Consider the following 13,125-nt stretch of genomic DNA (forward strand, 5'->3'; position numbering starts at 1 on the left):
GTAGGTGAGATATTCCTAGATGTCATACACATGCTAGCCTGGCGGTGTCCTGTGCACACTTACATGCCAATATCACCATACGTGTTGTAGAACTCCATCTGGGTGCAGGCTTGGATCCAGCCCACCACCCATGTCTCGTTGCGGGGCACGGGTGGCATCACAACTCCTGCTGAAGCTCTGAAGTAGGGCGTCTTATAACGAAGCACGATTGGAGAGTTCTCCTCGATGATGGTGGGACACTGGTCGATGGAGGCGGACACCTCGTAGACCACGATGTTCTCGCGTCTGATGCGGGGCTTGCACGCGATGCTCTGAATGCAGCCCATAGCGCAGGTGAAGAGCAGAACGAGCAGAACCAGAGAGAGCAAGTGAAACCTGGACAGTATGCTCATCAGTCCCCTCCAGCCTCCACCCAATGGAGAGCAAACCGAACCTTTAACTGCACATCACCACTGACTGGCTGGGGTTAAAGAAGTTCGGAGGATGGTTTGAAAGTCAAGGGAGCAAGCCAACATCCGCCATCATTTCTCCAGCATGGTGTAGAAAGTGGAGTTAGGGGGGAGTATGTCACAGATCTCCGCAGCCTCCTCCCCCCGGTCTGACTGCTGACTGCCGCACTGCCCTTGGCACTCGTCCCCGCAAACTACAATCCGGCCTCCCCGAGGCTGCTGCTGGCTCCCCGCCGCGCGTCCTCTGCTCCCCGTCGAGTCCGCACGTCCGGCCGCACGTCGGTGCCCCTGAATCCTGCTGCCCTGCTCCCGGCTCCGAGCTGTCATGTCAGGAGGCGACAGGGCAGCCAGGTGCGTCAACGGAGGAGGGCTGGGGTACCTTTGTTCGCTGGCTTTCCTCGTTTCAGCCCAGGATTCACACGGAGCCCACCCAACTCAAAATGGAGCTCTTCATCACTCAGACCTGTATGAAGAAGATGCGACTTCGTGCTGAAAAGGCGGGCCGGCGGGGCTGCAGCGGACTATTGTGACGCTCTCCCCGAAGCGGGCTTCCATTCTCGGAGACGCATGAATGGTGCATGATGAATGGAAGCAGCAAGGCAGAATAACCGTGATAAAAGCATCCCGCCCGCCGGTACCGTGTCACCGGGCGGTCCAGCACAACTCACCAGAGAGCATCCTCTTCCGGCGGGGTCGCTGCTCGGTTTGGAGGTGCTGATGCTGTAGCGGAGGGAGGGGCGGGGAGGGGCGCCACCCAGTCTCTGCATTAAAAATAACAAGCACGTGGGGGCGTGGCCACGAGACCGCATCACGGCCCCGGCGCGAAGCCCCATTGGTCGGAGAGGTCCATAGCGGAAGTGATGTGGCCTTGCCCAGCGGCAGAAACGGACACGCATTCACCGGTCTGCTCCCTCCGGGGCTAGTTAATGTTCGTCCGCGTCGTCGGTAGCTTGTGTCAGAGAGTACCCAGCGTGTTAACCCGGCGGTCGGTGATGACGAAGCCGAACGTTGTCTTCGTGCTGGGCGGGCCCGGCGCCGGCAAAGGGACCCAGTGTTCCAAAATAGTGGAGGTATGAAAGAAAACGGAGGATTTGGTGTTTTTCCCCTCGGGAGGAGAAGTGGACCGGCTCGGGCCTGAAGAATTCTGCTGATGTTTTACTGTTGTTCATGAAATTAGGATTAAATCTCAGTCACTTCCGGTTGCCTTCTTCACGCGTGCTAGCCAGCCGCAGCTAGCTGCTTAGCATCGTAGCTTAGCTGTCTAAATCTGTGTGGTACCAACAAACTCCAGCTGTAGAGTTTACTGGGCCGCCGGTTCTGGTCTCTTTCCTGACCGGAACCACCGGTTCGTGCCCGAATGAACGACATGATCAGTAGGTGAGCCGGTGACAGGACACAGGAAGTCTTATCACTGGTTCATCTGTGCAGGTGCGGTGACGTCACGATGACACGTGACTAAACAAACAGGCAGGCTGCGTGAAGGCTTGGTAAACATTCTGCTTCAGCCATGACTGTGATCTGAAAGAGCCACGCTTCATCTGCGTACAGCAGTGTGAAGGGTCCGCTGCTGATGGGGAGGAGGAGGAATCAGCCGATGGCGGCTCTCTGAACAACCTCAGTGTGGAGTAGAGGTCGACCTCATTGGTTTATCTATTGCAGATGCCGATCAGCTGATTCTGCAACAGCACCTGGCTGCCTGAGGATGCGCCTGACTTCCAGTCGGCTTTAGGGACAGAAATCGGCCGAGGGTTTGGAGCGGTGGAGATTGGCTCCGTCTGCACAGTTTCAGCCTGTAGAGATCCATAGCAGATGATGCAGTTGCCAATAACTTTTATGCTTGACATTGTTTATTCCACAAGCTTTTTACAGCAGAACTGGATTTGGAAAATGATGAAATTTCATAATAATCCTACAAACAAAACCAAGAAATGAGATGTTTATTTCCACGTAAAGGCCAGATTATTCTAACAACTGTCCAAACGGCTTCGGAGCTGAAAGATCGGAGTTCTTTAAAGCTACAATCCAGAGTTCCCTTCTTTCAGAAACAACTTGTGCTTTTGTTTTATACATCCTTGAGAGCGATGGTCTTCCGTAGTTCTGCGATATCGTCTAGGCAGTTAGCCATTTGGAGTTTTTGCTGAACCTGTCTCGTGTCGCCTCGTGCAGTTTAAGTTGTGCGCCACCAACAGCGTTGGACATCGGCCTACGTACTGATGTCAGTCGCTGAGTGCCACAGATGTGTGTGTACATATGAGTGAACAGCACGATTGCTTCAGCTCTGTTGGCCAGCTGCAGGTGCGTTCATGAAGGAGAGGCTCATTTGCTTACACCCGTCCTCAATGAGTAGGTAGGGAAGTTCGAGGTGCGATACCGTTGCTGTTGGAGACAAACCTGCTTTGAGGCAGCCGCCTGCTTTGGGAATAATCAGAAAGAATAATCTGTTTCTCTAAACTGGGAGTGTTCACAGACTCCCAGCAGCAGCTGATGTGTTATCCGGTCATCTCGCCACAGAAGCCCAGCGCTGACGCCTCAAGTGCTAATTTGATGCTTCCTGTGGAGGTTTGTTTACTCCCTTTTGTTTATTTGTTTGTTTCTCAGACCTATAAATGCACCCACCTGTCAGCGGGGGACCTGCTCAGAGAAGAGCGATGCAGAGCCGAGTCTAAGGATGGACAGCTCATTGACGCTTACATCAAAGAAGGCAAAATAGTTCCTGTGGAGATCACCATCAACCTCCTCAGGAAGGTGAGCCTGACGTTCATGTTCAGAGTCCAGCTCAGCGTCCTCCAGCGGGGCTCGTCCTTCCAGTGGTTGCTTGGCATTTCATGTTTCCATGGCGACCAGATTAGTAGAAAGTGGGTCCGGTCAGCTAGCTGATGACCCAGATGGAAGTCACCACAATCGGAGAAACAGAGCTTTATCATCATAAATAAATAAATACAGTACATTCTGTTAAACTTCTGATTCCGTTCTGAGAAAACTTATTTATCACAGCAATTGCTTACTCTTTCATATCCTTATATCATGTTCTCGAGCCAGGAAGTACTAAAATGACGAGAGAGAGAGAGAGAGAGAGAGAGAGAGAGAGAGAGAGAGAGAGAGAGAGAGAGAGAGAGAGAGAGAGAGAGAGAGAGAGAGAGAGAGAGAGAGAGAGAGAGAGAGAGAGAGAGAGAGAGAGAGAGAGAGAGAGAGAGAGAGAGAGAGAGAGAGAGAGAGAGAGAGAGAGAGAGAGAGAGAGAGAGAGAGAGAGAGAGAGAGAGAGAGAGAGAGAGAGAGAGAGAGAGAGAGAGAGAGAGAGAGAGAGAGAGAGAGAGAGAGACAGAGACAGAGACAGAGACAGAGACAGAGACAGAGACAGAGACAGAGACAGAGACAGAGACAGAGACAGAGACAGAGACAGAGACAGAGAGAGAGAGAGAGAGAGAGAGAGAGAGAGAGATGCGTCGAGCATAAACAAACCTTAACACAACCTCTCCTGCTACACCTCTGTGGGATCACAATTTTGATTGTTTTACTAGAAAAACCAGCAAATGAAATGTTTACCTCTCATCCAGACATTTACATCCACTCACAACTCAAACAAGATGGCTGGAAATGTCTGTTATACAGAGCCGCGGCTGCAACAAGTTGTCGTTGGTGCTCCAGACTTGGGACTTTCATGTGTATCCAAACCATTTATAATGCTTATTTTGTCCACATACCTGTCCTCCATGTCTGTATTGAATGTATCCAGGTTGGGCTGGCCTATCTGGCATTCTGGCACTGTCCCAGTGGGTGACCAGACTTTTCCCCAGACACGTCCACTTTTCACTCTCTGTCCGGGACATTTCCTATATTGATAAAAATGTCAGTTTTTTTCTTTCAGGAGCAGAGTTCGAATTAGACGTGGATCCAGGAAGAGCTCGAAAAAAAGATCTTGTTTCTACCTATATTACATTATCTATACGGACTCTCAGCGTACTGGGATTCTTATGAGCAGAGAGCGAGTGCTGACTGTTGATGCGCTCCACGCAGCTGCGTCCTGCAAAGGGCACATTCTCATAGTGGCGCAACCAAAAAAATTATAATTCACACACGATTGTTGATGTCATTTCATATTCTCTGGTGCCTCTTCTTCTGTTCAAGCCGGACGCGCTCCGCTAATGCAGTGGCTACTGTGCTTTGGCGATGCGGCCGCGTAGCGAGCACTGCGGTCGACATTTAATCTGCTTGGTTCAAAAGTATCTCATGAAGGGAAAAATGAGGAAGCCAGGCAGCAGTTTTTTCTGGAGAAATGAGAGGAGAAGCAGGAAGATCAGAGACAGGACGGGGAAATAGTCAAATAAAAAACAAGATTAATCCCACTACACCTGTGGGCTGCGGTCAATCAGCTGAAACTGTTGAGGGAAGTTTGTCAAAACTAAATCACAGGAGATGTCCAGAGTTTGGAAGCGTGTGCGTTTCATTAGCGTTAATGAGCCGTTACGGCAGATAGGACTTTACTGTCGCCCAGATTATTTTCTGAAACCAGGTCTGTATAACCGACGCTACCCCGTCCTCTTTAGAGGCGCGTCTTCATCCACCTGCAGCTGAAAGTGGACAGAAACGGGGATCTGTGCTGCAACCCGATCGATAATCCGCGTGTTTCCAGCAGAACACGTTGGTGCAAGAGTCAGATTTTATTTTACTTCCTCAAAATTAATTTAACATTAGATATTACAGAAGACGAGAACGGCTCGCCAACAAACGAAAAGCCCGTCCCCGGTTAATTACAAGGACGGCTCGCTGGCTGCTTCCGGGCGAAGTGAGCGACTTGTTGGAGAATTACACTTTTAGAGTCATTATTTATTTATTCAGACAGAGACAGTGAGCCATAAATAATACATACTTAGACCAAAGCTGCGGGCCACGTGGAAACTGGCCGTGGGCCGTGATTGGCCCGTGGACCGGACTTTGGACATGCCTGTGTAATGGTGTCTGTATAGTTGTTGTTTTATCACTTTGATTTTGTGAAATACTTTTTGATCATTTCTGAGAAATGTGCTGTACAAATGAACATTATTTACTTGCATTTCTGAGTATTTTACATCAAAGACGCTTTTTTGTCAGGCGATGGAAGAGACGATGCAGAAGGACAGCAGCAAGAGTTGTTTCCTTATCGACGGTTTCCCTCGTAACGAGGACAACCTTCACGGGTGGACCCGCGTCATGGATGGAAAGGCAAAAGTCAAATTTGTGCTTTTTTTTGACTGCGGCACCGAGGTGAGTCAGAAACTGGTGGTGACCTGTCCTTCGGTGTCTTTGGTTGGACTCTGAGCATCGTTTGTCCTCAGGTTTGCATCAACAGGTGTTTAGAACGGGGGAAGAGCAGCGGGCGCACCGATGACAACCGAGAGAGCTTGGAGAAAAGGTGCCCTCCACCCACACACACTTGTCTGATACATCATTGATTAAAGTGTTAGCAAAGTCAGCCCCAACCTTTGGCAGGGCTTCTTTCTGTGTACTTAAACATCTCATATCTGCCTATGGAGCTCCCTCTGACCCATTTAAGTTGCTGCTGAGTACCTGCTTAGGTGTTTTTAGCCTCATTTGCGTCTCCTTCCAGCCCCTGGTGACGTGTGACCTGAATAACCGGCAGCGTTTCTCCTTTAACACAGAATCCAAACCTACCAGCAGTCCACACGACCAATCATTCAGCTGTACGAGAAGCAGGGAAAGGTGCGGACTGTGGATGCGTCTCGTCCTGTGGATGAGGTGAGTCGAAGGCATCCTTTTGTTCGTTAAAGCGGCGGGAGAAGGGGCGTGGCCAGTGGAGCTGGGGAGGGGCACGTCTAAGCCAAGCAGTAATTTTAAAGAGATAACGGTCGTTTTTTCCAAGGTAACCACTTTGTTTTTAACGTCCCAGCAGGAAGTTGATGGGATCAGAAGCATTGACCGATGGGACAACTGTCTCATCATCTTTTCTCAAGGTCACTTTAAGACTCCGCACAATGATGACGAATCAAGTCTTGACCAAGCAATTGGTGTATCGGGCACCTTGCCAGTACGGTTACAACTAAAACTATCAACACAACAACTAAAGACTGCCAAAAACGCCGCCATCACTTCGATGAACTACAATAATTATAGAACCAATGGTTTTCTATCAATGAAATAAACAAAGATGGATAAACCGTCCGTGACCCAGGCTTCTGAAGCTTTGACTTGAATGGGCAGGTCTGATCACTGCCAACTTGGCCATGTCAAACCAAAACAAACCCAACACAGCACTGGGTCTCGGCTGCTTTTATTTTGAAAAGTGACACAGCACACGAACCAGGCGCGTGACCTAGGTAAAATGAAGCCTCATTTCTCACACGGTTTTCCATGAAACGACGCAAGCTTCAGATCAAAGCTTGGGTGTGTATATACACGTATATACGATGGTATATACGATGGTATATACACACCTCGAAGCCTCGGCTTCATAAGTCCCATCACACCTAAACACGTGGTTGGGTCTTTTAGCTCCGTTCTTAAGGAGACAAATTATGCAAAACTAACATTTTACATCTATTTATGCTGCTATGTGCGTCTCTGCTGCTCATATGAACACTGTGTCAGTGTTTTAAGTCAGGGTTTATGAGCTGTCTCAAAAAGTCCTCATTAGTGAGGTCACAATGTGCAAAAGAGCTGCTGCTGGAGGCAGAGTTAATTTTGTTGAGAAAATATTCTTTTTCATTTTGTAAAACTTTAATTTTTGTGGACTAAAACAAAATTAGCACTAAAAATGTCTGTAAAGCCTTAATTATGACAAATATTGATCAACGTAAAGACCATTTTGTTGTTTATTAAAGCGCGACAACGAAAATTGACAGTAATGAAAATTAGGGGTGCCCCAAAATGAAAATCCTTGGCTGAAACACCGAAAGAAACGATGTCAATAATAAGAACCATAGGATTAGAGGGACTGTAAAATTAACATTTAGCCCTCTGGGGTCCACGGACGCGAATACGTGTCTTTTGAACGGGTCTGATTTGGGACGCTGTAGCAGCAAGACTCCGCCTCCCTGAGTTTCGGTTTCAATTCAGCTTTAAAAGGGAGATTATAAACTACACCCCAGTTTTTAAATTGTGTCAATAGGCACGTAAACGCGGAGTTATACTAAACTAAAAAACGACCTAATTTTAGACAATCTGATAACTTGTCAAACAGCAGTTTAGTAATCTGTGAGAGGGAATGTGCTTGTGAACATAAAAACATGAGATCCTATTGCTGTTGGTGGAAGTCTCACATATTCAGCTGGTAAAAAGCATCATTATGTAGCTGAGAGAGAGAGAGGAAGGCTGCACGAGTAACGAGATGTGCGCAAAAAGGAGCCGCTTGGCGGGAAAGGAGTGGCGCGAACGGAGTAACAACAAGCAATTAGACAGATATTAACGGTAAACTTCATATTTTGGAGCGATCCGGACAGATATACTGTCTCTGCAGTTTAGTAGGCTTTTATTAGGCTTTAATAAAGGATGATGAGAAGGATAAATGTCCACCAGGCAGTTCAGATAGTACGGCTGTTTTTTGAACTGGAAGCAGAGGAAGTGGGCGGAGACTCACAGCCGGAGTCTGAGGCAAATGGCGAGGATGTTGATGACGATGTGGCAGATCCATCCTTCCTCTTAGAAGAGTTGGGTCATGATGAGGTAGAGGATGAAGGCAGAGATGCAGCTCCTCGGAGATCCAACAAGAGGAGTGGGCGGCGCCACGCAGCTGTCAGATCTTGATCTCCGCGGCGTGAGACAGAGCCACTCTCCACTCCAAAATGCATGTACATTATTGCCAAATTAATAAAATAAGTATAAATACAGATAGTCCAGGTTGTCCTGAAAACAATGATACCTCATAAGGCAATATTTATTGTTTTTATTAGAAAATACAAAAGAAAAACCAAAATGAGTCAAAAACTGTGATTTACACCCTGGACCCCCAGAGGGCTAATAATTTGTTTAAAAATGTGTTATTTGCTATATTTATTGATATTTTTTATAAATGTACCATCTAGATGACCATTCTAAATTACAACAAAACATTCTTCATAAATGTTTGTTGGTTTCACAGTAAAATAAACAACTTTTTTCCTATTTGGATTTTGTTTTTGAGTGATTTAAGGTCTAATATGCAACCCTTTTATGTCATAATATAAAAAATTAGTATAAATTCATAAAGTCCAGGTTGTGCTGAAAAGATTGATACCACATAAGACAGAGGTTATGGTTTTTATTTTGGAAATGCAAAGGAAAACTAAATTAGTCAAAAACGGCAAATTACACGCTGGACCCCAGAGGGTGGAGCACCAAAGTCGCAGTATTGTGTTTATACTTTACATTATGTCGATGTTTACACCAGAAGATGGCGGAGACATGTAGCTTCAGTCTGAGCAACACTTTTGGGTGTTTCTCTTGAAAGTTTCTGAGTTTATAGAGTTTGAAAAGTGACCCCACAGCAGCAGCGGAGCGTGTGTGCTTCATGAGCGTGAACGCGCCTCACACGCGTGGTCCAAAGCGTAGTTCACCGTGTTCAGGACACGACGGGCGTAGGAAGGGTGGTAAAAACATTGCTAATAGTGCCTGACGTAGCAGGAATGTGAAAGAAGGAAGAAGAAAACACTGGGAAGATGCGGTCGGTGGGAAACTGAAGATTGAAAGTGTGTCACATACATGATGTGAATATTCCAGCGACCGTAAAGGAACTGCATTACTACCTTTGGAAAAACTTTATTTTTGAAGTCAGTCCAGGTTATTTTTATGAGCAAGTTCCCACATGAGTGATGAAACGGAGACGGGGTCCACTTCTTGCTACGCCGCTGATGCGGAGTCATGTTTTTTATTTAAAATAGATTTTAGCTCCGTGAAAATCAGAATACGATGCTCTACTCTGTTGTCTTGCAGGTGTTTGCTGATGTGATGGACCTCCTGAACAAAGAAGGTAGAGTTCCTCCCTGAACTCAGAAGCATGGGTACTTTATGGAAAGGTTTTACTCTTATCTTACATTTTAAAGCTTGTTTTTGTTCTTTTCCAGGTTTTTTGCTAAATTAAAAGCCATCCTACACAAAGAAGCTTGAGCAACATTCATAACCTTCTACTTTATATGTTCATATTTTTATGTTGGATTACCTTTGATTTCCATGTCTTTTGTAAGCGCTACACAGCATCTGTGTGTGAGACAGTGAGTGAGTGAATGAATGAATGAATGAATGGGAAGCTTCTTCTTCATCACCTGGCTCTTGTGCAGAAGAGCTCACAGCTGTGTCTCCTGTCTCTGTCTGAGGCCTTAGCGTCCAACTAATCACCCTTTATTTTAAAATGATGATGTTTTATTTTGTCAAAGGCAATCAGACCTGGTCATTCTCCCTGATGTCATCAGGGTGGTTTTGTCTGAGCAGCGCTTAAGGTGTGAGACCACGGTTGTGCGTGTAACCTGGTGAGGAGAACAGAAAAGTCCAAGGTCCTGATGGAATACCAGCATCTTCTGGGGCACTAAAGACGGTGTGACCGCTGCCATGTTGGGACGTCGGCCATGTGAAGATGAATTTAACCTCTCTAGCTCCACCTGCCACACAAGTTATGAGTAAAAATGTAGATGGAAATGTAAAATATGAAGGCTCTTTGAGATGAAAGCATAAAGTTGAAAGTTCAAACTAATCTGGTTTTCTGCACCTTTTTCCAGTTGGTGTGTTTTTATATCGGTGTTGAGTTTCATATCCTAATCCACCAGCAGGGGGCGCCTGCTACGAGGTTAAGTGTGTGTTGTTTTTAAGTTCATCTAAATACTTTATTTCATACAATCTCTGTTTGGATTTTATTTCGATTTAGCATTAATTACTCTAATTATTTTATATCAACTGATGGTTTTGTTTTTTTAGGTTAAACCATTTCTGACTGATCTGACCGCCTCAGAACCGGTTTAAATCAGTTGGAGCCAAACGGGGTGGGTTTGCATCGTTGGTGGTCTCTTGTCTGGTCAGAAGCTTCTAGTTTCATTTACTGAACGGACCAGGAACACAATGTTAGATACAGCAGATCTGATCAGTGACGAACAAACATGCTAAAGGGGACTTGTGAAAAATCCGCTTCTTTAGCCCTTCAGTGTGTGTATTTTAAAACTAGGTGTGCTAAAAATAATAGATTGGTCACTTTAGTTGGTATTTAGAAGTTGCTGTATAAAGTTTGTCATATTTTCAGCCCGTTCAGTTGTAGAAATTCTCTGTTACGCATTTTATTTATTTTTTGCTTCGTCACAGTAGCTGTGCAGCGCTGCACGCGCTCGTCTCCGATCACCATGAACTCTGGAAGGGAGGTGGCGCGTGCCAAACGCCTGGGACAGTTATTACATCAACAACGTGGGATCTGTAAATATCGGTGTGGACAAATCTGTAAAAGAAAGGAGGAAAGAAAAAAAACGGTGTAAAAAGGACAGGAAAGAGAATACCAAGGCTGTGGCAAGCCGTTCTAACATTTAATCAACACCACAACCACTCTGTAATTCCTGTTTTAAATCATTTGTGTTTTAGTAGTACTAATTGTATTCTTATTAGTCACAATTGCTAATGAAGATAACAGAAATGTTGCTACTAGTATAAATTATGGTTGACCTAATTCTGACCAGAGCAGTTTTTATAGATATCTTCAGAGATCTTTCAGAAGCCACAAAGACCTTTGGTGGCCTTTTTAACATTTATTGGACACACTGGACACCTGCAGCACCAATCCACCTACCCATCTCACGCTCCATCTTTCCCTCACTCGTGAACAAGACCCCGAGATACTTGATCTCCTCTACTTGAGGCAGGATCTCGTCCCTGACCCGGAGAAGGTGTTCGACCTTTTCTGACTCAAGGCCATGGTCTCGGATTAGAGGAGCTGCTTCTCATCCCAGCTGTGAAGCACTCAGCTGTGAAGCACTCCAGCGAACGTCGGAGATAACGTTCTAATGAAGCCAACAGGACTTTGAATTGTCAGCAAAATGTGCAGAGATTATAATTAGGTGGTCTGTAGATCATGCATTCAACTGGTTAAACTGGTCTCTACTGGAACAGCTTCAGAGGAAGAGTCAACGTGATATAATGTAAACTAGAAATAATAAACCCCCACCCATTCTTATCCTTTTACAGGTTACCTTTATCTCTAACCATTTTCAAGCTACAACCTTTTGAAATAGTCTTGTTAAAATAGAACATTTCTCCCAAAAAAAACCTCTTCCACTCTTCTTCTGCTCCTCTCATTTTGCCCCAAGGCTAACTACCAAGTCCTCCCGCCTGCTTTCAACTACCAACCCTATCAAAAGCTGCAGTGAGGCCAAGCATCACCAGGACAGATGCTTTACCTGAATCAGTGTTGAGAGTGGTAAATAAGTTTTACCTTCTCGTAGTTCCCTCTCCTAATCCAACACCACATTTAGTCACTTGTACTTATTTATTCAGATGAAACACGATTCATTCCTTACTAATTAACCATTTGTCTATTGATTCAGAATGTCTTAAACATCTCATTAAATCACTCATTGTGATTACACATCCCATAAATGACACATAAAATCAAACTCGTGATTATTTTAGCAGCTTTTAAGCAGAAAAAGGTTATTGGCTGCGTGTGCGCTTCCTGCTTGTGTCATCGTGGAAGACGGGCTCTGAAATCAGTTGTTTTGGACCAAACTGTGAGGAACTCCGAGGCAAACATCTGGTAATGTTTAATAGCTTTTCTTCAGGGTATCTGCAGGTTTAAGGGAGCCAAATTTAAGACTTTTTTTAAGGCCACTTTGACCAAATTTAAGCTATTTTAAAAATTTAAACTATAATTTCCAGCTATTGCCTGGAACCGGTGCTAACCACGTTGCGAACGTGGGATTATGGATTAGCCATCCAGTTACCATTACACTTCCCCATGGCGCACGCTCCCACTAGCTTAACCAGCTAATGTGCTCATCTAAAAATAGCCCCCTTTCACAACCAACTGAATGTGTACAGTTCCGCTTACGCCAACTTGCCAATCAATTTCCCTCCAGGATTAATAAAGTGTTTTTGAATTGAACATCATACACCCAAAATGCTGAACACCAACTAGAAATTCACAATTTTTTTATAGAAATAAAAGAATCTTGTTTATTGGGTCTTTGGTAATTTAAGACCTTTGGAAACTGTATTTAAGGATTATTTGTCATTTTTAAGGATTTTTAGGGCCTTAAATTTGGAAAAGCAAATTTAAGGCTTTTTAAGACTTTTTAAGGACCCGCGGATACCCGGTTCTTCAAACATCAGATGATTATTAATACATCCCGTCTTACTCAGATTAAAGTTTGATAATCTGAAAAACTGAAATACACAAATGCTCCACAATACAAATTTTATTTTCTTTTATATATATAGAAATATATATTCAGTCTGCCATTGCAAAGACATTTGCTGACATATTCCTGAGTCTTTTAGCTTGATGCCTAATGTCTGTACTTAACGCTCCTCACCCTTCGGATTATGAGCTTTCCATCCAACAGCCCCTTAGCATGCACACACATTACTGCACAACACGGCCACGTACCGCACTAAACACAGATGATTACAGAGGCAATCACATGGTCACAATTAAACTGCATTAACTGTCAGTCTGGGGAAAAATAATCCAGTAGAAAAGTGTAATTGTAAGGCACTCAGAATGTGCTAGAGGTCAAGA

General features: G+C 45.1%; 2 protein-coding genes across 4 annotated transcripts in view; one reads left to right on the plus strand and one right to left on the minus strand.

The window, feature by feature from the left end:
• fam78ba (family with sequence similarity 78 member Ba) overlaps positions 1–524 on the minus strand; it is a 15,313-nt gene extending 14,789 nt beyond the window's left edge. For both annotated transcript variants that reach the window (XM_054735430.2, XM_015975809.3), the window contains exon 1: positions 64–524. In XM_054735430.2, coding sequence (XP_054591405.1) covers positions 64–392 — 329 coding nt within the window. In that variant the 5' untranslated portion in view covers positions 393–524. The remainder of the gene's footprint in view (positions 1–63) is intronic.
• A 757-nt stretch (positions 525–1,281) lies between these two features.
• cmpk (cytidylate kinase) lies at positions 1,282–10,104 on the plus strand. 2 transcript variants are annotated; one of them, XM_015975810.3, is made up of 7 exons: positions 1,282–1,519; positions 3,048–3,194; positions 5,538–5,690; positions 5,762–5,838; positions 6,086–6,182; positions 9,351–9,387; positions 9,482–10,104. In XM_015975810.3, the coding sequence occupies exons 1-7, from the start codon at positions 1,376–1,378 to the stop codon at positions 9,496–9,498; spliced, it is 672 nt and encodes a 223-aa protein (XP_015831296.1). In that variant the 5' UTR covers positions 1,282–1,375; the 3' UTR covers positions 9,499–10,104. The 2 variants fall into 2 exon arrangements, with proteins under 2 accessions (XP_015831296.1, XP_054591789.1); XM_054735814.2 differs by having other exon boundaries at positions 9,791–10,104.
• The last annotated feature ends 3,021 nt before the right edge of the window (positions 10,105–13,125 follow it).

The sequence above is a fragment of the Nothobranchius furzeri genome, chromosome 11 (assembly GCF_043380555.1).
Source record: "Nothobranchius furzeri strain GRZ-AD chromosome 11, NfurGRZ-RIMD1, whole genome shotgun sequence".
NCBI lineage: Eukaryota > Metazoa > Chordata > Actinopteri > Cyprinodontiformes > Nothobranchiidae > Nothobranchius > Nothobranchius furzeri.